Here is a 25891-nt window from a genome sequence, read left to right as displayed (position 1 = left end):
TTGAATAGACCAAACCAGCCCCAACATTCCCTTAAGCCAAAGCCTAATCCAAAGCAAGGCCCTAACTCTCTTCAATTCTGTGAAGACTGAGAGAGGTGAGGAAGCTGCAGAAGAAGTCTGAAGCCAGCAGAGGTTGGCACACGAGGCTTAAGGAAAACAGCTGTTTTCCTAACATAAAAAGTGCAAGAGGAAACAACAAGTGCTGCTGTAGAATTGTAGCAAGTTACCCAGAAGATCTAGCTTCGATAATTAATGAAGTGGCTACACTAAACAAGAGATTTTTAATGTGGACGAAACAGCCTTTTTTTTTTTTTTAAAGATTTTTTTCATTTACTTGAGAGAATGAGAGAGAGCAGAGGGAGGAGCAGAGGGAGAGGGACAAGTAAACCCCCAGCTAAGTGCAGAGTTCAAAGAGCAGCTCGATCTCAGGACCCTGAGATCATAATCTGAGCCGAAATCAAGAGTCAAAGCTTAACCAAATAAGCCATGCAGGCAGCCCTGAAAGAGCCTTCTATTGGAAGAAGATGCCAGGTAGGACTTTCCTTGCTAGAGAGAAGTAATCAATGCCTGGCTTCAAAGCTTCAAAGGACAAGTTGATTCTCCTATTAGGGACTAATTCAGCTGGTGACTTTTAAGTTGAAATCAATGCTTAATGACCATTCCAAAAGTCCAGGGTCCTTAAAAATTATGCCACATCTACTCTGCCTATGCTCTATAAATGGAACAAAACTTGGATGATAGCACATCTATTTATAGCACAGTTTACTGGATATTTTAAGCCCAGTGTTGAGAACTACTGCTTAGAAAAAAAAAATTCTTTCAAAGTACCACTGCTCACTGACAATACACCTGGTCACTGAAGAGCTCTGATGAAGATGTACTATAAGATTCATGCTGTCTTGATTCCTGCTAACACAACATTCACACTGCAGTACATGGATGGAGGAATCATTTAGACTTTTAAGTTTTATTACTTAAAAAATACATTTTGTAAGATTATAGCTGCCATAGTGATTTCTCCGATTTTATCTGGGCAAAGTCAATTGAAAACCTCTGAAGAGAATTCAACATTCTAGATGCCATTAAGAAAATTTGTGATTCAAGGGAAGAAGTCAAAATTGTCAACTTTAACAAGAGTTTGAAAGAAGTTCAGTCTAGCCCTCATGGATGACTTTGAGGGATTCAAAATTTCAGTGGAGGAATTAACTGAAGATGTGATAGAAATAGCAGGACCATTAGAATTAGAAATGGTGCTTGAAGATATGACTGAATTGCTACAATCTCATGATCTCATCTTAGAAGATAAGAAATTGCTTCTTGGGATGCCAGGGTGGCTCAGTATGTGAAGTGTCTGCCTTTGGTCAGGTTGTGATCCCAGCATCCTGGGATCAAGTCCTGCATCAGGCTCCTTGTTCAGTGGGGAGCCTGCTTCTCCCTCTACCTATTGCTCCCTCTGCTTGTGCTCTCTCTCTCTCTCTCACAAATAAATAAATAAAATCTATTTTTTTTTTGTAAGTGTTTCTTATTGATGAACTAAGAGAGTGGATTTTTGAGAAGGAATCTACTCCTGGTGAAGATGCTGTGGATATTGTTGAATTGACAACAAAGGATTTAGAATATTACATAAAGTTAGTTGATAAAGCAGCAGTAGGGTTTGAGAGGACTAACTGCAATTTTGAAAGAAGTTCTACTGTGAGTGAAATGCTATCAAACAGCACTGCAGACTGCAGAGAAGTGGTCCATGAAAAGAAAAGTCAATCAATGTGGCAAAATTTTTTGTCGTCTTCTTATAAGAAATTGCCATGCCCACCTCACCCTTCAGCAACCAGCACCCTGACCAGTTAGCAGTCATCAACACTGAGACAAGATCTTCCACCAGTATAAAGATTACAACTCACTGAAAGCTCAGATGACAGTTTGCAATTTTTAACGATAAAGTATTTTTTATTAGGGTATATACATCACTTTGTTAAACATAATGTTATTGCACACTTGACAGACTACAATATAGTATAAACATAACTTTCAATATGCACTAGAAAACAAAAAAAAATCATTTGACTCATTTTATGGCAATAATTGTTTTACGGTATTTCCATTGTCTGGAACCGAACCTGCCTATCTCCATATAAATATCTTCCTTTAATTCTCAAAGCAACCCCACAAGGTAGATTCTATCATTATCCTCATTTTTCAGATAAGTAAATGGAGTCTTAGATTAAAAAAATAATACCCAGTTTCCTGCAGCTGGTCGCAGTGTCACATTGGAGAATAAACCCTTCTGTGTGACTTTAAAGTTAATGTCTTAATTAGCTAATGTGATATGCTGCTTCTGTTCTGAAAAAGAGCCTTCTTACTTGGGGAATTAACATTGGTCTGTAACAAGGCAAGAGGAACTGCTCATTATACTAACAAGGGATAATGAAGACCTCTCTGAAAGAGAACAGCATTTTATAAGTTTCTTATTTCTCATTATGTCTTTCCATGTTCAATAACTCAGTCAACCCAACTGAGTTCCTGTAATGACACTTGAAAAATTGCCCTGACTTCCACAGCCCAGTTGATGAGGACTTGTTTTGTTATAATACCAGCATCAGTTATGTTATGTACCTTAATTAAACAGCAATAAGACTTAACTCTAAAATATGCCTACCTTTATTAGTCTTTTGGATCCATGATAATTTACTATCGTCTGCAGCCAGTTATTTGACTTAGTCTAGAGATTTTCAAATTTGAGCTTGCATCAGAGTGTTCTGCAGGTTTTACTTAGATTACTGCACCCAACTCAGAGGTCTTGATTCAGTAGATATGGGTTAAAGCTCTTAAAATCTGCATTTCTAACAAGTTTCTAAATGCAGCTACTGTGGCTGATCTGAAGAGCACACTTTGAGAAGCAATGGCCCAGAGCTGGGTTTAAACCCCTTCCTGTAAAGAGCCAGGTAAATACTTTTGGCCTTGTGGGCCATATAGTCTCTGCCATAACTACTCAACTTTTTCTCTGTAATATGAAAGCAAACATACACAATACCTAAATAAATAAGAGCTAGCTATGTTTCAATAAAATTTTATTTACAGAAGCAGGTGTCAGACTCGATTTGGTCAATGGACCCAGTGCTCAACCTTCAGTCTAGACTAACTCAGAGTTTTAAGAAATCACTTTATCTATATTAAATAGCAGTTCTGAGAGAATCAATGATAGATTTATTCACAAAAATCCCTTACAAAATTTTGAAATAAAATCTGAAAAGACATATACCAGAGACTAAGCTAATTGTGTTAAAACAGCATAAAAGAAACCCCACAGCTTCCCTATGAAGCCTTTTTGGGCAAGAGTCTGCATCTTATAGTTTTAGTTTTATGATGCCCAGAACTCAATCTTCATTTTCAAATTTTAGTTTTAATTGGGTATTTTATTTATAGTATTAAAAGTTGTATTTCTATTGGTTAATAGAAAACCAGCATTAAGAAAAAGGAAAGAAAACTAACACTATACTGAATGACATAGATTATAACCCAATCAGGTTGTTTATTAACTCTATAATCAAACAAAATATAATGAAAACACTCTACTTGCCATGAGTGTGCCCAGCTTTAATGTACTTCATCTGTACTCAGAATGGTGTACTTCAAACTAACTTAAAATGTCAATATAATCTTAAAGGTCTATTAAACTATATATGCCAATAAAATCATGGCATTAACTCTATCCTTATAAAATGTAAGTTTCTGTATAAAAACAAGGTTCACATACATTTTTGCCATAACAGAATGTGCTTTAGTTCCCTGAAAATAATTATTCACAAACAGCATGAGGAAAGTTAGTATTACTGGTCATCTCATAAACTTAAAATGCAAATATTTTGTCAAATGTCTCCAACAATGCTACAGACTAGAAATATTAAAATTAAAGTCCTGAGAGACAATTACATATTTGAATATTTACTAACTTGCAGATGGAGTAAAATTATTTTATGGTAAGATATATAACTTCCATCTTTCAAAATCTTTACCTAAATTTGATTAATCAAATGTTTCCTTTTGACCGATGACTTTATGTTTACCATTAGATATTTATTCTTTAGTCTAATGCAGTGGTTTTCAAAGAGTCCTCAGGTTAAAAAAAATGTTGAAAGAGTGTTGTGGTCAAATGAAAGTGGAATCTATTGAATTTAAACACATTTCAAAAGTTTTCTTTTACTTCAGGACTCCTCAGAAACATTAATATTCATGGTAGGAAGATACGGTAGATTATTTAGCAGTTTCCAATTTTATTTGAACATGGAACTCAATTATCAGTAGAAGATCTTGAAGTACAAGAGAAACACTTAAGAAAACAATGTTCCTAGTGTCTGAATCTAGATATCATTTATCATTATGTTTTGAAAAAATAAATTTAATTTAATTTAACAAATATTTATTAAGTACTTCTATCATTTGATTAATCACTTAAAAGTTAATCCTATATTTTAAATGTTACTCACCAAAATCTACCAGAACTTATTTTAATCCTATTAAACATACTTACACTCTTCTTCAGGCCTCTTCCGAAGTGCTGCACGAACTTCTTTACAAGGACTTCTCTGATATTGTGGGGGATTCCTTCCCCTTATTAGGTTCTCCATCCTATAAGAGCAAACCAAAACTAAGTCTTAATACTGAAACTTTGATAAAATTTGACTTTTTAAATTGTCTAAATCAAGAATCAATGGTTCAGGAATCTATTGAGGTTCAGTACACAACACTATTTATTTAGTACCTAGCAGAGAATAAGACAGTAGGGAGTCCAGGGAATCTGGTAAACTGGAGAGTGACATTTCCAAGAGTGACATTTCCATTTAAATTTCTAAATTTAAAAAAAATTAAAAACACCATATAGACAAAATTCAAATGCCCATTCTCCAAGTAGATTGCTATGAATGGAATGTTTGTGTCTGTCCCCTATCCCCAAATTCATATGTTGAAGCCCTAATCCCTACGGTGATAGAACTCAGTTACTAGCAACATTAACGAAGCTGACAACATAGCAATGATGACAACTAGAAAGTAACAGTAAATGGATCAAATTCAACTTGAGTTGACATATTTTATAGGACATTTTTTGTGATTTTTTCTTTTTGGTTTCAGTGAACCTTACAGTTTTGTGTCACCTATACATAATCTACTCATTTTGATAGCCTTAAATAACTACTGAGGATAGACAAAAGGAAACTTTTTAATGTATTATTTTTCCTTTTATATTTCTGACTACTGATGATATGAGATTGATTCCATATAACCCTGTTTGTCTTCATAGAACAAGTTAGAAAGCACTACTAAGACTCCAAGAGGATTTTACTATTACGGTTCCTTTTGGAATCAAATATCTGCAGGTCAACTCCCACATGAATTGTGGGGCCCAAAGTTTGCATTCTGAGAACACTCACAAGCAGATCTGTAGATATTATGCAATGAAGTGTGGCTTAAATATGATGAGACTAGGTTCTAGAAGCAGACTGCCTATGTTCAAACTCCCATTTAGTCTCTTAAAAGATGATTTAGAGAATGTTATCTGCTTTTGGACCTTAATTTTTCCATAAGTAAATGGGGAAAACATAAGCCATCTCATAAGACTGTTATGAGGATCAAATATGTTAAATGCTTTACATACATTGTCCATCACAATTTGAGAGCTCAACAAATGTAACTGTTGTTTATCAAAATTATCTCAAATAAAAATGAAATCATATACTAAAATTTAAATGTCCAGTATGTTAGGAAAACTATGAAAGCTGGCCTTTTTACAATAAAGAAAAAGAACAGATTACAGTGTTGAGGAAAAAAAATTCTGACTAAATTAATGTCCTGGTTATTAGAAAAACACAAAACATCCATGCACATAAACTGCCAGTTTTCAGAAATAAATAATAAAATATACTTCATTTTATTTAATAAGATTAAAGATTTACTATATGTTAATCTTTCAAGGATAGTGAGATGGATAAAAATGAGTTGTTATCTTCATGAACTAACTAAAGTGTTACATGCTGTATTCTTTCTTAGAGAATTTAGAAGATATTTCAGAATTGTATAGTGCCCTGTGACCTTAGCAACAACAATAAATATATTTTAGAATATATTATCATTTATCATTTATTACATTTTTTCTTTATAACAACCTCCTGAAAGATCATTTTGAAGATGAGGAAACTAAGGCTCAGAAATATTCAGTGACCTGGTCACAGTTACACATGAAATAAAAGGCTCAAGTGAGATTTAATCAGGATTCTCGGACTTTTCACATTCTTCTTATTGTTTCTTCATCTATTATTTCTATGAGTTTTTTATTATAATTCTACTAGGAGACTGATATTTGGGATTCTACTGTGTAATGAATAATAAATGATGAAATTCTTCTTTTTTTAATATTTATTTATTTGAGAAAGTGTGAGCGGGGGGAGGGACAATGGGAGAGGGAAAGAGACAATCTCAAGCAGGCTCCCTGCTGAGCATAGAGCTAGTTGCCAGGCTCAATTTCACAGCCCTGAGATCATAACCTAAGCTGAAATCAAGAGTCACTTAACTGACACCCAGACACCCTTAATGAGGAAATTCTTCTTAAATTCATTAATATATTAATCTATACCTATATATAAATGGTATACATGTTAGATATTCATATAAATATAATACCACACAAATCTATATGTTTGTCTATAAGGTTATTTGCTAATTACATGTTGATTTTTGACCATTTAGCTATTTTCACTGAAGTGTTTGTTCTGTCAGTGACACTTTGGAAGGCAGATATACTCAACACTATATCACCAATGCTGTACCTACCAGTGACATTTTAAGCTTTTGGGAACCACCAAAAAGGTAACAGGGACAAAGAAACTCACTACATGTTATATATACAACACACTAATCGACAAAAAAAAAAATTAAAGCAGCTTTAAAAGTTCTTTTTCCCCTGGAATGCTAAACATTATGTCCAGTAGAAAACACACTTTGAATTAAATTAACACTTTCAGAACAATGTTCATGTCTAAACTATTATGTAACTGTGTGACTTTCATCTTCCTGAGATTACATTCCTGGCTGCTTGAACTCTTCCACCAGTGTCATCTATGATCTACAGTTTGCATTAAATGGTCAGACAAAGAGACCAAAAATGAAGTTTTGGAGCAAAGCCAGGACACAGCAAAGGAGCTATTCTTGCTACTTTCAAACTTGGCAAGCCACCAGTGGGAATGTGTTAACAGTGCCAGCAAGGAGAGATTAAGTGTGATGACCACAGGCAAGACAGATGCTCTGACAACTCATTGAAGAGCTCTGAAAAGTGCAGCCTACGTGTCAACTGCTGGGAAGAAACAGAGGCAGCCACATTAATAATAAAGAGCATCAAAAAGCAATCAGAGATTATGAGTAAAGGTATCTACAATTCTCTTGGTGGTATCTCCAAAACTTAGGTCATAATAATAATCTGAGTAGCCTTAAACAAGTACAAATTTTGCCATTCCCAGTACTAAAGATTTTCATTCAGTAAGCAACAGTCAGGTCCCAATAGATGTACTTTTTAACAATCAAATACTTCTGAAGTAGCCTTACATTGATCCCAATACAGGCATTTGGCAACCCCTACAAATAAATACAAATAATACACCTAGATATATAGGAGAGGGAAGTTCAGTGAATTCATTCCAGGATATAGTCATCTGGATATACAAAGGTGAAGAGAATGCAGTTAGGACAGATACTACAAAAATGGAAAGATTAGTCAAAGAAGCATTGTCAAAGGCTTGCCAAGTACACTGGTAGTCTACCAGATGAACTAGAAGGCTGCCAACTGATAAGGCTGATATTCTCAATAGTGAAGTGATTTTTTTTTCCAACAAGATTTGGCAGATTCAGCTGGATGAGAGAACAAGTTTAGATTAATCTAGAATTGTGGATTGGGTTAGGAGTATGACTAGTTAAGAAAGGAAGTCAAGTTGGGTGTAAATATGGTTGAATGAATTTATACTGGATGAAGGAGGAAGAGGAAGAACAACTGAGTCACTGGAAGACAAAGGTGTTGAGTTAAGAGAATAGAGGTATCAGGGATAAGTATTTCTAAAATGCCTATTATGTGCCAGGTGCTATGTTAAGTTCTTTATATGTACATTATCTATGTCATTCTTATTTTACCTGGACACAAGAGCCCAGGCTATTGGCTACACTGTGAACTATGCATATAGAACTTTCTGTGGTGATGGAAAAGTTCAATATCTATATTGTCTCACATAGCAGCTGCTAGCCTTATTCAATTGTTGAACATTTAAAATGTGACTAGAGTGACTGAGGAACTGAATTTTTGAAATTTTATTGAGTTTAATTTATTTAAATTTAAATAGTCACATGTGACTACTATGGTAGGCAACACAGCATACCTAGAAGTCTCCATATAGCACATGACTGGTAAAGATACGATTTTCCACTGAAGAATTCTGAATTATTCAACAAGAGCAGGGAAGTTAAGTTTGGGGGAAGTGTTCCATCTGAGGGTCTTTAGAGACAAATGAACAATTTACTCCTCTATGTGGAATTGGTTCACAGTAACCTCCTAAAAGCTCCTGTGCAGAAACATGGTTTTTCACGCAACTATGGTTTTCAACTACGGAGCTCTGTGTCTAGTACTTCTAAGTGCCTTGAATATACACTTAAAATGCATTCCTCTCTGTTGGCCTCTATGTATAATGTTCCTTTTGACTCAAATGAGTCCTCTTCCTACTCTATCTGAATTATACTTAGTCATCTTCCAGTCTTCATTATAATATCACTTTTTGAGATAATACAGGATCACTCTGACACCTTAATCCAATGAGGTTCCAAAATATGGCTCCACTTTACAGCTTAGAGTTTTCCATCCTAACAGCTATCATAAATAGCAATTATATATTAGTCTTCCAGAATTTCTATTTAATGTCTGCCTCCCTCCTGTACTGTGAAGTTCCATGAAGGCAGGATTGATATTGATTTTATTCTCCACTTTATCAGTGGAATGAAGAAGTTGTCATAGTGTTTGTCATTCATGAATTATATGTTGTTTGAATGAATGAATGAACCTATCTCTCCTAAACCTGCCATGAAGGAAACTATGTTCTGGGATCATTGGGTGTGAACCAGGTAGTTGAACTCGTGAGTGACCTTCTATATATTGTTGTTATTGCCTTACCTGCAACCCATGTCCTTTCCCTCAGTCATTCACTGGCATTTCCTGACACTTTCCTAATAAGCCATCGTCTTGCACCCAACAGTAGCCTCTCACAACTGCACTTTCCACCTGCTACCAGACAACAGAGAGCAGGGCAGATGATCCCTGATTCCCTTTGCTGCAGGGCCTAGGGATGGGAGGAGAGGAAGTTGGAGCTGCTCTCCTTAGTGTGATGCTGCTCTGTGGGGACTTTCCTCAGCAGAACTAAGTGTCCTGATTAGTATGTATGGAGGAGGGGAGTGATTTAATTGTGACATAAAAGAACTGAATTAAAAAGTAAAATCAACTTGTTTTGCTCACAAGATAACAAACATACTGAGGCTAATTTTTCCCTTCTCATTGAGCTTTTACTGTATCTACTACTTTGTAAGCACAACCCAAACTAAAAAAATGTAGTGCTATATGGGTTTACTTGATGACCAGACAACCTAGATAAGCCCCTAAATGAAGTTCAGTGCACAAGCAATGAATTGACTATTAGCAAGCCCCATTGTTTGTGCTCTATAGTCTCTCTAAGACTCCTAAAGGAATTTTTTTTAAAAGATTTTATTTATTTATTTGATAAAGCGAGAGAGATCTCAAGGAAGGAGGTCAGCAGGCAGAGAGAGAGGGGGAAGCAGGCTCCCTGCTGAGCAGAGAGCCTAATGCGGGGCTCGATCCCAGGACCCTGATGTCATGACCCAAATTGAAGGCAGAAGCTTAACCCACTAAGCCACCCAGGTGTCCCCTAAAGGATTTTTTTTTTAAGTCAGCTAAGTAGATAGAAAATAAATTATAAAGAATATATATCCTTGACTTAGTTTCTTAAAAAGTAAATATTTCAAATATGTTTTTAATAACTATTGTTAATTAAACCATCTTAAACAAATGCAGACGTTTTTAAAAAAAAATCAGACTAGGTAAAAGAAACAAGATGGCAGAGGAGAAGGACACCTAAATATCACTGGGTCCCTGGAGTTCAGCTAGACAGTTATCAAACAGTTCTGAGCACCTACAAACTCAACAGAAGATCAAAGAAAAGAGTAACAATTCTAGGAAAAGAAAATTGAACACTTTCCAGAAAGTAGGATTTACAGAGAAGTGATTCTGAGGCAATTTATGGAAAGAGAGACTGTGGGGGGAGGGGCCAGCTCCCAGCAAGCAGTAGAGCAGTGGCGCACAAAATACTTTTAGAAGTCAGCTCCACTGAGAAACATTACTCAAGAGGCTAAGCAGGGGGTGGAGCCCTTGCGGACACAGTGTGGTCTCAGGACTTGAGGCGTCACAAAAAGACCAAAGGATTGTGGGAGGGCTTCCAGGTAATTGAGCAGGGAAGCCGGCTGGAGAGATGGAGGCGAGGAGAGGGCTCTTAGCTCAGGGTTGTCTTAAACTGTGATCTGAGGCATATTCAGTCCACTGCTCCCCACAAGTGATAGATTCAGGAAGACTCCCTCCTCCCTCCTGAAGAAGGAGTGATGCCAGAATGCACTGCAGGAATCTGCTGAGTTTGGAGACTCCAAACAGGGCCACGTGCCGGAGATAGAAACACTTGGTCACAGGCTAGGTGAGCACAGATTGTCACCAGAGACCCAGGAGGTGGGAGGGATTGACTGCTTTTCACTGGAGGCGCATTGAGGAGTGAAGCCCCAAACCCTTAGTTCCTATGCACCGAAAATTGGAGGCAGCCATCTTCATTCCCATCCTCCAAAGCTATATGGAGCTGAACCAAAGCTACCAAGAGCAAAACCGGGCAGATTACTTATCTTGGTACCTGACAAGGACCTGCAATTCCACCTTGGACAAAGACAGTTGAGAAGCATGGCAACAATCCCCTCCCCCAGAAGATCAACAAGAACATCCAGCCAGACCAAGCTCAACGATCAATGAGAACTGCAAAATGTCAAGCTATGGGAATACAACACATAGAATTCATAGCTTTTTACCATGATTCTTATGTCTTTCAAAGTTAAATTTTTTATTTTATTTTTTCTTATTCTATATTTTTAATTTTTCCTCTTTCCTATTTTAATGTATTTTAACTATTTTTTCAATACCTTTTAAAAAATCTTTTTAAACTTTCATTGTTACAGTCATATTCTATCACGTCATTGTATTTAACATTACTTTTTTTGTATACATATAGGTTCCTCTTTCTTAAAAATTTTGGGATACAGTTTCTATTAACAGATCAAAATATACCCTAAATCTAACACATGGCTTTGTTCCAGTCTCCAGTCTGATCACATTCTTTCCTCTTTTTTTTTCTTTCTTCAACCAACTTTTGAATTCCTTTTTTAGAATCTTTTAATTTTCATCTTTACAGGCATATTCCATACCCATTGTGTTTACCCTTATTTTTGTGTATATATATAAGCTTTTCATTCTTTCAAATTTGGGGAGGGAGTTTCTTCTAACAGACCAAAATATGCCAAAAATCAAGTGTGAGGCTCTGTTCTATACACCAGTGTGTGTGTGTGTGTGTGTGTGTGTATAAATAATATATAACCATATACTATATATGGTTATATATTTTTACATTTATATACATATTTTTTGCCTCATTTCTTCTCCCCCTGATTTCGGGTCTCCTCTGATTTGGTTAGTGTATATCTTTCTGGGGTCACTGTTACCCTTTTAGTATTTTCCTCTCTCATTCATCTATTCTTATCTAGATAAAATGACAAGGTAGAAAAACTCACCACAAAAAAAAAAAAAAAAAAAAAAAAGAACAAGAGACAGTACCAATGGCTAGGGACCTTATCAATATGGACAGCAGCAATATGTCAGAACTAGAGTTCAGAATGACAATCATCAAGGTGCTATCTGGAATTAAAAAATGCATGGAAGATATATTAGGGAACCCCTTTCTGGAGAAAAAAAGTCCATTTCTGGAAGAATAAAAGAACTAAAACCTAATCAAGTTGAAATAAAAAAAGCTATTAATGAGATACAATAAAAAATGAAGGTTCTTACTGTTAGGATAAATGAGGCAGAAGAGAATTAGTGATCTAGAAGACCAAAGGAAGAAGAATAAAGAAGCTGAACAAAGGAGAGACAACCAACTACTGGAAAATAAGAGGAGAATTTGAGAGATAAGTGATACCGTAAGATGAAACAATATTAGAATAATTGGGATCCCAAAAGAAGAAGAAAGAGAGAGGGGAAGAAGATATCTTAGAGCAAATTATAGCAGAGAATTTCCTTAATTTGACGAAGGGAAAAAGTATCAAAATCCAGGAGGGACAGAGAACCCACCCCTCAACAAAATAGGTCCACACCCCATCATCTAATAGTAAAACTTACAAGTCTCAGTGACAAAGAGAAAATCCTGAAACAGCTCAGGGAAAGAATTCTGTAACATATGATGATAGAAATATTAGATCAGCAGCAGACCTATCCACAGAGACATGACAGGCCAAAAAGGACTGGTGTGATATATTCAGAGCACAAACGAGAAAAATATGCAGCCAAGAATACTATATCCAGCTAGACTGTCAATGAAAACAGAAGGATAGATTAAAAAAAACTTCCAGGACAAACAAAAACTAGAAGAATTTGTAAACACCAAACCAGCCCTACAGAAAATATTGAAAGGGGACTTCTAAACAAAGAGAGAGCCTAAAAGTAATAGATCAGAAAGGAACGGAGACAAAATATAGTAATAGTCACCTTAGAGGCAATACAATGGCACTAAATTCATATCATTCAATAGTCACCCTAAATGTAAATGGGCTAAATGCCCCAATCAAAAGACACAAGGTATCAGAATGGATAGGAAAACAAGACCCATCGATAGGTTGTTTACAAGAAACTCATTTTAGACCCAAACACCTCCAGATTTAAAGTGAGGGGGTGGGGCGCCTGGGTGGCTCAGAGGGTTAAGCCTCTGCCTTCGTCTCAGGTTATGATCTCAGGGTCCTGGGATCAAGTCCCGCATCGGGCTCTCTGCTCAGCAGGGAGCCTGCTTCCTCCCCTCTCTTTCTCTGCGTGCCTCTCTACCTGCTTGTGATCTCTGTCTGTCAAATAAATAAAATAAATAAATAAATAAATAAATAAATAAAATCTTTAAAGTGACGGGGTGGAAAACAATTTACCATGCTAATAGACATCAAAAGAAAGCTGGCATGGCAATCTTTATAGCAGATACATTAGATTATAAGCCAAAGATTATAATAAGAGATGAGGAAGGGCATCCAAAAAGAAAACCTAGCAATTTTAAATATCGATGCCCCTAACATGGGAGCAGCCAACTATATATACCAATTAATAAGAAAATCAAAGAAATACATTGACAACAATACAATAATAATAATAATACAATAATACAATAATATAATACAATAATAATGATACAATAATAGTAGGGGACTTTAACAGCCCCCTCACTGAAATGGACAGATAACATAAGCAAAAGATCAATAATGAAATAAAGGCTTTAAATGACACATTGGACTAGATGGACATCACAGATATATTTAGAACATTTCATTCCAAACAACAGAATACATATTTCTTTTCTAATGCCCATAAAACACCCTCCAGAATAGATCACATCCTGGGTCACAAATCAGGTCTCAACTGGTACCAAAGACTGGGATCATTCCATACTTATTTTCAGACCAGAATGCTTTGAAACTAGAACTCAATCACAAGAAGAAAATTGGAAAGAACTCAAATACATGGAAGTTAAAGAGTGTCCTACTGAAGAATGAATGGGTCAACCAGGAAGTTAAAGAAGAATTAAAAAAAAAAAATCATGGAAACAAATGAAAATGGAAACACAACTGTTCAAAATCTTTGGGACACAGCCAAGGCAGTCCTGAGAGGAAAGTACATAGCAATACAAGCCTATCTCAAGAAACAAGAAAGGTATCAAGTATACAACCTAACCCTACACATAAAGGAGCTGGAGAAAGAAAAGCAAAGAAAGCCTAAACCAAGCAGGGAAAGAGAAATAATAAAGATCAGAGCAGAAATCAATGAATTAAAAAACAAAAGAACAGTAGAACAAATCAATGAAAATAGGAGCTGGTTCTTTCAAAAAGATTAATAACATTGATAAACCTGTGGCCAAATTTATCAAAAAGTAAAGAGAAGAAAGGACCTAAATTAATGAAATCATCAATGAAGGAGGAGAGAAACACCAAAGAAATACAAACAATTATAAGAACATATTATGAGCAACTATGCACCAGCAAATTTGACAATGTGGAAGAAATGGATGCATTCCTAGTGACATATAAACTACCAAAACTGAACCAGGAAGAAATAGAAAACCTGAACAAACACAAAACTAGTAAGGAGATCAAAGTAGTCATCAAAAACCTCCCAACAAATAAGAGTCCAGGGCCAGAAAGCTTCCCTGGGGAATTCTACTAAACATTTAAAGAATTAATAGCTATTCTCGTGAAACTGTTCCAATTATAGAAATGGAAGGAAAACTTCCAAACTCATTTTATGAGGCCAGCATTACTTTGATTCTCAAATCACACAAAGATCCCATCAAAAAGAAGAATTACAAACCAATATCCTTGATGAACATGGATGCAAAAATTCTCACCAAAATACTAGCCAATAGGACCCAAAAGTACATTAAAAGGATTATTCACCACAACCTAATGGGATTTATCACTGGGCTGCAAGTTTGGTTCAACATCCACAAATCAATGTGATACAATACATTAATAAAAGAAAGAAAAAGAACCATATGATACTCTCAATAGATGCTGAAAAAGCATTTGACAAAGTACAGCATCCATTCTCGATCAAAACTCTTCAAAGTGTAGGGATAAGGGGTACCTACCTCAATATCATCAAAGCCATCTATGAAAAACCCACAGTACAGTTCATTCTCAATGGGGAAAAATTGAGAGTTTTTCCTCAAAGGTCAGGAACACGGCAGGCTGTACACTATCATCACTGCTATTCAACATAGTACTAGAAGTCCTAGCCTCAGCAATCAGACAACAAAAAGAAATTAAAGGCGTGTGAATTGGCAAAGAAGTCAAACTCCCACTCTTTGCAGATGATATACTTTATGTGGAAAACCCCAAGACTCTACTCTAAAACTGCTAGAACTCATACAGGAATTCAGTAATGTGTCAGGATATAAAATGAATGCACAGGAATCAGTTGCATTTCTATAAACAAAGAGCAAGACAGAAGAAAGAGCAATTAAGGATCTATCCTATTTACAATTGCTCTCAAAACCATAAGATACCTAGGTTATTTTTTGCCAAGGAGGCAAAAAATCTGTACTCAGAATATTATAATGTACTCGTGAAAGAAAAGGAAGAAGACACAAATAAATGGAAAAATATTCCATGCTCATGGACTAGAAGAACAAATATTGTGAAAATGTCTATGCTACCTAAAGCAATCTACACATTTAATGCAATGCCTATCAAAATACCTCAATTTTTTTCAAAGAAATGGAATAAGTAACCCTAAAATTTATATGGAACCAGAAAAGACCCTGAATAGCCAGAGGAATGTTGAAAAAGAAAACCAAAGTTGGTGGTATCCCAATTCCAGACTTCAAGCTCTATTACAAAGTTGCAGTCATCAAGACAGCATGGTACTGGCACAAAAACAGACACATAGATCAATGGAACAGAATAGAGAGCCCAGATATAGACCCTCAACTCTGTGGTCAACTAATCTTTGACAAAGCAAAAAAAAGAATGTCCAATGGAAAAAAAGACAGTCTCTTCAACAAATGGTACTGGGAAAATTGGACAGCCACATGCAGAAGAATGAAACTGGACCATTTCCTTATACCACACACAAAAATAGACTCCAAATGGATGAACGACCTCGATGTGAGAAACTAATCCATCAAAATCCTTGAGGAGAATACAGGCAGGCACCTCTTCGACCTCAGCCGCAGCAACTTCTTCCTAGAAACATTGCCAAAGGCAAGGGGAGCATGGGTAAAAATGACCTATTGGGACTTCATCAAAACTTAAAAAAAGCTTTTGCACAATGAAGGAAACAGTCAACAAAACCAAAAGACAACTGACAGAATGGAGAAGATATTTGCAAATGACATATTAAATAAAGGGTTACTATCCAAAAACTATAAAGAACTTATCAAACTCAACACCCAAAGTACAAATAATCCAATCAAGAAATGGGCAAAAGACATGAACAGACATTTCTGCAAAAAAGACATCCAAATGGCCAACAGACACATGAAAAACTGCCCAATATCTCTCAGCATTAGGGAAATACAAATCAAAACCACAGTGAGGTACTACCCAACAGCAGTCAGAATAGCTAAAATTAACAAGTCAGGAAACGACAGATGTTGGGAAGGAAGTGAAGAAAGCGGATCCCCCCTACAATGTTGGTGCGAATGCACTCTGGTTGCAGCCACTCTGGAAAACAGCATGGAGGTTCCTCAAAAAGTAGAAAGTAGAGCTACCTTATGACCCAGCAATTGTTACTGGGTATTTACTCTAAAGATACAAATGTAGTGACCTGAAGGGCATAGGCACCCGAATGTTTATAGCAGCAATGTCCACAATAGCCAAACTATGGAAAGAACCTAGATGTCCATCATCTAATGAATGGATAAACAAGATGTGGTATATATATATGCAATGGAATACTATGCAGCCACCAAAAGAAAACCACAAAATCATGCCATTTGCAATGATATGGGGGGAACTAGGGTATTATGCTAAGTGAAATAAGTCAATCAGAGAAAGACAATTATAATATGATCTCTCTGATATGAGGAATTTGAGAGACAGGACAGAGGGTTTTGGGGGTTAGGGAAGGAAAAAATGAAACAAAGTTGGACCAGAGAAGGAGACAAACCATGAGACTCTTAATCTCAGGAAACAAACTGCGGGTTGCTAGGGGGTGGGGACGGAAGGACAGGGTTGCTGGGTTATGGACTTTGGGCAGTGTAAGTGCTTTGGTGAGTGCTGTGAATTGTGAAAGTCTGATAATTCATAGAATTGTACCCCTGAAGCAAATAATACATTATATGTTAATTTTTTAAAAAATAGAACAAATTTTATTTTATTTTATTTTATTTATTTATTTTTTAATATTTTATTTATTTATTTGACAGAGAGAGATCACAAGTAGGCAGAGAGGCAGGCAGAGAGAGAGAGAGGAGGAAGCAGGCTCCCTGCTGAGCAGAGAGCCCGATGCGGGACTCGATCCCAGGACCCTGAGATCATGACCTGAGCCGAAGGCAGTGGCTTAACCCACTGAGCCACCCAGGCGCCCCATAAAAATAGAACAAATTTTAAAAAATTAATCAGATTTACCTTCCATTGAGCTTTTATTTAATTTGATCATAAGCAGAATTAGACACAATAAATTACATACCTATAAATAAACACAACCTCTTATATTTAAAATAATAATCAGTAGGATTAGGAAGCTTAGTAAGATACATTGTAAAATGGTAGCTTTTGTTGCCTTTGAATTTAACAATGAATGTACAAGGAGCATTTCTGTTAGAGTACAAAGCCATACAATATTGCCTATGATATGAAAACTCATCCAATAATTTTGTGATAAAGAGGTTAATACCTTTTAATTCATCAGAATCCAAGGATTAAAATGTGTATCATATGACAAAAGTTAAGCATCTTTTTCATTCCACAGCCACTCTATCTTCCATGGTATTCCTTAGCACCATGCATAGACTATAGTAAACACTCCATAAATACTTAATAAATGATTTAATAAATGATGAATGAAGTCTGCTCTTCTTAGCAGGAACATTTAGAAGATTGTTCTTTTTCATTTCAAGTTTTACCCATTCTTGCAAGGCTATTTTTAAGAACCAGTTCCACTCAAATAAATCCAAACATTTCAAATATACTCAGTGCACCCTTCTGAATTTTCCATATTATATCTATTAAGCTTTGGAAGAATAATCAGCAATTTTCAAGCTAGTATTAGTCTCCATGTCAGTTTTTGCGCCCTTCACTCGCATAGATTCTTAACCATTTGAGGGCTTTGACACAGTGCACTGCAGTTGTTAAAATACTTTCCCATAATTTATTTCATTTCATTTTCATGACAATTCTGAAATTTATATTAGCCTCTCACTGTTTTATAGATGGGACAAGTGGAAATCTGATGGGACAAGTGACATATGCAAAGTAACAGAAAGGCCAGAGTCAGGACTTGAACTTCTTCCTTTAACTCCCAAATCCCAGTCTTCATTTCAAATGCCCCATGCATAGAAAATATTTATTCTTTTCTTTCTTCTAGACTGTCATGTGGTAGGATTCATAAGAAGTGAGTCATAGAAGTAAAAAAAAAATCTTAAAATATTGAATATTTAAAAGTAATTATCACTTTGATTTATGCTTCTGTATGGCTAAGAACTCAACAGAAGGAATTCATGGCAAACTAAAATAAATACAAATAATGAGGATTAAAAAATAAAACTGTGCTTAAGCATACATATGGAAAAAGGAAGAATAAGATTGTCATTATTTTTGGAAATAATGACTAGTAGTCAGTCCTTCAAGGGGGAATGAAAAGAATAAGAGAGTAGTGTTCTGTGACCATCCATCCTCACAAATTTTAAAACCAAGTAACCCCAAGTGAAGCCAAGCTTTGGAATTCCTTATTTGGTTTAGAATTCAAGAAAAAAAAAAAAAAAAGGAAAGAGTTGAAGAAGTAGTGGAAGTGCTCTTGCTTTATCACCAAATGGCTATTTTCTTTTAAGTGAAGTTGAGCCTGAATTCAGCACAGTGAACCAAACCCCAGACTAAAACTATGCATGCATGTTGAGCAGACAACTGCCATTATAATGTCTCAAAGGTTTATAAAGATCCAATTTGAACTACAAATGACATCGCAAAAATAATCAATACCCAATTATCTCAGACAAATGTTTTGAGATGATAGTTAATAAGGACATACTGAAGTTAAAGAGCAAGATTACTGTGAAAAGAGATCACTTCTTAACTACATTTGAAGTGCTTGAAAAGAGAGCAAAATGCTTAACAGAATAGAGAGATAGACACCGTATGGTTGAGTCAGAAAAGTAGACATGCCTGAGTTTAAGGGCCAGTGATAATTTACCAAAACTGCAAGGATCATCAATAGTTTTGGAGAAGAGAAACTTATTTTTACATTGTCTTGTCATACATTTAAGGGATGACAAATGCTGTAGTATATTGTTTTCACCTTTTTCCAAAGAAACAGAATTCAAAGTAGATGAGTATTATTATGGACTTCTTGAAAATCTAGAGTTCACCTTTTGTAAACAACAAATCAGGAATGGGAATGGCATATATAATTTACCCTATAGAGGCTGTAACAGACAACTCTTCTATGAAAAATCTCTGAAATCAATGGAAAGAGCATGTGTAGCAATGGAAAAAAGAAAGTCAAGCTCCTCATAAATTCAGGAACCACACTGACAAAATTCTAGTTTAAACTGATTCACTTCTCATTTTTGTGTTTTTTACCCATACACAAAATAATATTGTATCAGAAGTCTGTTACCTATACAATGGTATTTTATTGACAAACTGACAAATTTTATTTGTCATTTATTGACAAAATTTATTTGTCAAAATATTGACAAATTTTATTGACAGTTGGTATAAGGAGTAGCAAGCTTCCCCTAGTGAAAGTTCTTCCAGAAATTAATTACATGCAAGATTTAGGAATATGTTCATTAATGAAATTACAAAGGGATAATCAACAATGTTCACTACACTCAGTTATTTTTAAAAAGTCCCTTAAAACTACATAAATTAAGTGATTAGTAGAAACATTTGCATATAAAAATGAATGACATTCACAGGATGACAAATATGCAGAGAAGGCATAAAAAGAAATAAATCAAACATCCAAAATGCTCAAAAAATGTATATTTTACTCTCAAGAGCAAAAACAGAGAGCTGGCAATGAGGAAGAAATATATCAATTAAAAATGGTAAGAATTCGGGGCGCCTGGGTGGCTCAGTTGGTTAAAGCCTCTGCTTTCGGCTCAGGTCATGATCCCAGGGTCCTGGGATCGAGCCCCACGTCGGGCTCTCTGCTCAGCGGGGAGCCTGCTTCCACTTCTCTCTCTGCCTGCCTCTCTGCCTACTTGTGATCTCTGTCTGTCAAATAAATAAATAAAATATTTAAAAAAAAAATGGTAAGAATTCTTAAAGAAGTCTTAATGCTCATTCAACATAATTATGCAAAGATGAAGTTGATACTAAAAAATACCCTAAAAATGATATGTTTTTGAATATTACCACTTAGATTATGATAATATTACAAATTATATCTGAATCACCCATCATTCTTAAAATTTCATAACATATGGAAATAATTTCTTAAAAAATTTGTATTTTGGTTATGGAAAAATCCAGATATACAATTATCTTTCATCTAGAAATTATTACCATTTAATACATTTATAATCCTAGTATGATTCCTTTTCTACATTCTCTTTTCTTCCCCCCATACTTTGACTTTAAAGGAAGAGAAAAATACCCAAGTTACCATTTATGAAATGAGAAGACTAATGCCACCGAAATACAGAATCATCTCTCTTCTGGAACACCTTCTAATTTTGCCCGCTTCCCCAATTATCCTGTCTCTGTCCTATTAAGTGTCCTACACATACATCTTATCACCCCAACCTCCACCAAAAATCCTTGAAGACAGCAGTTATCTCATCTGCGAGGATCTACTACAATTCACAGAATACAACAGAAATTAAATATTCCTCTTTAAATGATTACATGAATAAATGTGTCAGAAATAAATGTATGCCTTATACAGCTCTAATGTGATCTACGGTTATACTACATCTTCATATATATTATTTATTCCTCAGGCTCTTTCGTAGGAATTAGCCTAGGAATACTAAACTCACAGGTTTAGTATTTTATAGATGAAGAAATTGAGACTCATTTACCCAAGGTCAGCACAAAGCCAGACTCATGTCCGGATTTTCTGATTCCTGCTGATCTTCCCACCTCCGCACAGCTGCCTAAATGAAGGAACTGCTCTGCTCATTTTCAGCTTATTCCACTTTGACATGGAGCCCTCTAAAGTCTCAGAAAAGGGCCTCCTATCACATATAGTAGTTGTTCAGATGCAGAAAAAAAAATGTGTGAAAGCGCTGTAATTATTTTGTAAGAAAAGCATGTATTCCTTTCTCAAAATAAAATGGGGAGAGTTGGCAAACATAAATACTTATTATTCTTTTCAAAATGAGCATAAATATCTAAACATGTATTATAATATGTAAATTAAGACATCATATTCTTTATAATGGAGGGATGTGAAGACCCAAGTTCTTCCCTGTTGCTCTCTGTCTTTAGTCTGTTCTTCTGCATCCTATTCCTGATGAATCTCTTTTAATTGCAGTTATCTCCCAAAGGCCAATGGTTCACAGCGACTAACCCGAGATTTCTGAATGTGAGGACAATGTTCTCCTAGTAATTTCTCTAGACTGTTGCCTGTGAGTCACAGAAGATACTCAAAACTTTCAATAAATGAACTGCTATGATAAATCAAGCGAGTCCTGTTTGATGGTGATGCTCTTATCGATGACAAAAGCAGGTAACATCCTAACCAGAACCACATTTATAATTTCTAGACTATTTTGAAGTAATAACACTTTGAATCTCTTAGTATCTTATACTAAAATGAAAAAAAAAAAAAGGAACATGTGGTTTGTTTTACTAAGAAAGAGGAGTCAAGATGATTCATCTAGGAAGATAGATTTCTGGGAAAAACCCAATTATGTTCCTATTTGAGGCTGAATGAGTACCCGAACAGCCTGAACTACTCAGATGGACATCACATAATTATGTGCTAATTCTAGGAGCATTTAAAAAATCTTTCTGCTTTTTCTAAAAATTTATGGGATCACAGGAAAGGATCACATCACATGGTGTTATGGCTATTTCACCTCAGAACTCCTCACTGGGCATTTCATACAGTGTCTTTGCCCTACAAGTCCAGAGGGTTTTATGTTTGTTTGTTTGTTTGTTTGTTTTTTTCTTGTTCCTTTTGCTTTTCTTCTATTGGCTTCATTTGTGGGTATGTAAATATATCATCCATTAAAAGAATAGGACAGCTCACATTCACAGTCTCTGTGGTACAACCCTCGTCCCTATGGTCTATTTCCAATTCAGCAGCCAGGGAGTCTTTTTAAATCAGGAGTCAGATCTTGCACTGCACTGCTCCTAGCACTCTGAAGACTTCCATTTTACTCAAAACAAAAGCTCAAGTCTTTACAATGGCCCATGTGGCCCTTTGCATTATGCTGCTTCATAACATTTTCTTCCCCTTTTAGTCAATGCACTTCACTATATACAGTATGCTCCTGCCATGGGCCTTTACTCTGGCAGAGTCCTCTGGAAACTCTTTCATTTTGGTCAAAACTCTATTTAGAGGTTACTATTTCAATAATGTCTAGCTGAGCAACCACATTTAACACCATACTTTGAGTAGCTCTCCCAATATTTCCCTCCTGTACCAATACTTCTTGCTCTATTGTACTTTACCTTTACTTTAGTGCTTATCAACTTCTAATATGATCTCTTAATCTACTTATTTATAGAATTCACTGTTTATTAACCTGTGCTCACATGTGCTCAGAAAAGAATGTATATTATCAAATGTTGATGATTTTTATTTTTGCTTATATATTAATTGGTTAGAAATATATGAATACTTTCCTAACATGCTGTGAATTTGTCTATTTCTCTTTGTACTTCTGTCATTTTTTTGTCTTATATAATTTGGGTCTATAATACTGAATATATAGAAGCTATAACATCCTGATGAGTAGGATGTTCTACCATTTTGTGGTGATCTTAAGATCTAATAAGGCTGTTTGCTTCAAACTCAGTTTATCTGATAATAGAGTTGCAAGAGGTCCCAGGCATAACAATCACCTAGAATATAATTTTCCATAATTTAGATTAAAATTTTGGGGTCTTAATATGTAAATTGTTTCTTGGAAAGAAAATACTATTATATGTTTTAAATCCAGCTTTTTACAAACTCATTTTTAAGCCAGAACATTGTATTTGCATTTATCTGATTTTACTGATAATAATTTGGATTTATTTTTTTTAATAACTTGGATTTATTTCTGCAATTTTATTTTGTGTTTTCTATTTATACAGAGTTTCTATTTTACTTTCTTCTTTCAAATTAGGGTGCTTTTTTTTCCTGTTTTCATTTTATTTTTGTCTTCCATTTTGGAAATTATGATTTCTGTGTTTACATATATCCACATATTTAATGTTTGCTTTATGATTCTTTATTCTATCTCAAACATTCTACCTTTGGTAAGTATCCTTCTTCCTAAAGTTCATCCTTTAAAATTATTTGTGAAGTAAATCAGGACATCTTAAACTACTTACTTGTTCATGTGCATTTTGTACCTCATTTTCAGAGATAGCTCTATAACATGAAGAATTAAATGTGGAAAGATAACTTATGTAATTGTGTAATTGTGTAATTTCTAACTTGTAGCCCCACTGTTGCTGTTAAAAAATCAGTTATGACTTTAGCGACTTGTCTTTGGGAAGTAATCTTTCTTTCCTATCTAGCTGATTTTAACTTTTTTTTAAATTGTTCTGTTTTTCAGTTTTACTATGATATGTATATTTGTAAATTTCTTTTTATATTGGGTCTGCTTTTAGATTCAAAATGTATTGTCTTTTAACAATTCTAAAAATTATTCATTGTACTTTCGATTATTGCTTTTTCTTGTTTTTCTCTTTTTATAACTGTTTAAATGTAACTTGGGCCTTTGCACTTTAACCTCAATGTCTCTTAACTTCTTGCATTGGAAATTCTCTCTTTGCCCTGCTAAACCTCCTTCCTCCACTCTGTTCTGTGTCCTGGCACACCAGGATGTATAACTTCTATGTTCTGCATCAACATAGTTCCCTTGCTTTGAATCCTGGTATGTTTGACCAGTGAAAGGTATTAGCAGGAAAAATGAGTGGGAGAGGACAGAGGTAGAGGTATTTATTTTCCCCACTGTATTCTTCTACCAAAGCCTGCAGTCTTCTCAGATGATACATTGCTATAACTACAATGACAGCTCTCTTAAGTTTCTCAAAACCTGTCCTTTTCCATGCTACTTTAGACACAGTGGTGAAAATGGTTCTTTGCTGTTGTTAGCTCCAGGATGCTTCATCATACCTTGTTGGTTTCTTTAATTCTGCCAAATGTTTTTAATAATGTTAATAATTTTTATATATTTTTATATTATATATTTATTTATAAATTTATATAATATACTATATATTATACATGTATAAATTTATACAATATTGCATATTGTATATTGTATACAATATCACAAAGTTTTCAGGTATTAGAATTACCTTAAATGTACGTGTTTTAAGAAACAAGACATGAAATATTGCATATTGTATAAATTTATACATGTATAATTTATGTTCTCATAAATCCACTGATTATTTTTATAGACTGCTGTTCTTTTCTGACATTTTCATGTCTTGTTTCTTAAAACACGTACATTTAAGGTAATTCTAATACCTGAAAACTTTGTGATCTGATTCTTTTGGTTCTTCTTTCTGCTGATTCTGATTCATAGTGCCATGTTTTTTATGGTTTTTTGTTTCTTTATGCATATTGTGATTTTATAAGATAAGCTCATTTTTCTTGGAAATTTTATCTTTAAGGTCTTTGAGGTCCTGATTAGAGTGTATTTAGCTCACAAATTATCTAAGCTTTACTTTCTTTTTTTCTTTTTTTAATTATTATTTTTTTATAAATATATAATATATTTTTATCCCCAGGGGTACAGGTGTGTGAATCACCAGGTTTACACACTTCACAGCACTCACCAGAGAACATACCCTCCCCAATGTCCATAACCCCACTCCCCTTCTCCCAACACCCTTCCCCCCAGCAACCCTTAGTTTGTTTTGTGAGATTAAGAGTCACTCATGGTTTGTCTCCCTCCCAATCCCATCTTGTTTCATTTATTCTTCTCCTACGCCCTTAACCCCCCATGATGCATCTCCACTTCCTCATATCAGGGAGATCATATGATAGTTGTCTTTCTCTGATTGACTGTGTGGCCATTTCCAGACACCAAAACAAGAGCTCAAGTTTCCTATAGTTTAGCAGATGGTCCCAGGGCAAATCTAGCTTCAATCCTTACCTACCTTCCTTGGTTTTCTCCTTCGTTTAGCTTTTGGCTACTTCTTTATTATCTAGACAGCTCAGCAATTCATTTAAATAAATGTAATTTGTTTTTCAGCCAGATTTTTTAGTTGTTTTCATGGGAAGGTACTTTCAGGGTATGCAGTGCTTCATGCTAACAATAATATAAGTTACATTTTTTTTTTTTTAAACAAACTTTCGGGCACCTGGGTGGCTCAGTGGGTTAAAGCCTCTGCCTAGTATCCCAGGGTCCTAAGATGGAGCCCTCTGCATCGGGCTCTCTGCTCAGCAGGGAGCCTGCTTCCTCCTCCTCTTTCTCTCTCTCTGCCTGCCTCTCTTCTTGCTTATGAGCTCTGTTAAATAAATAAATAAAATCTTTTGAAAATATAAATAAATAAATAAACAGGCTTTCACTTGTCATGATACATTTTGGAAGGGAAAAAGCAAACCAATAGAAATTACTTAAAATATTACCATTGTATTCAAAATGTGAGGAAATTGAGCCTTAAAAATGCTAAGTATGTG

General features: G+C 35.2%; 1 protein-coding gene across 5 annotated transcripts in view; it reads right to left on the bottom strand.

The window, feature by feature from the left end:
• The window catches only part of LRRC7 (leucine rich repeat containing 7), a 573404-nt gene that overhangs the window by 434620 nt on the left and 112893 nt on the right, over positions 1-25891 (bottom strand). For all 5 annotated transcript variants that reach the window (XM_059138593.1, XM_059138591.1, XM_059138595.1 and 2 more), the window contains one exon: positions 4526-4623. In XM_059138593.1, coding sequence (XP_058994576.1) covers positions 4526-4623 — 98 coding nt within the window. Of the gene's footprint in view, positions 1-4525; positions 4624-25891 lie in introns of those variants that run through there.

This window comes from Mustela lutreola, chromosome 10 (assembly GCF_030435805.1).
Source record: "Mustela lutreola isolate mMusLut2 chromosome 10, mMusLut2.pri, whole genome shotgun sequence".
Lineage (NCBI taxonomy): Eukaryota > Metazoa > Chordata > Mammalia > Carnivora > Mustelidae > Mustela > Mustela lutreola.
This window is presented reverse-complemented; position numbering and strand designations above follow the sequence as displayed.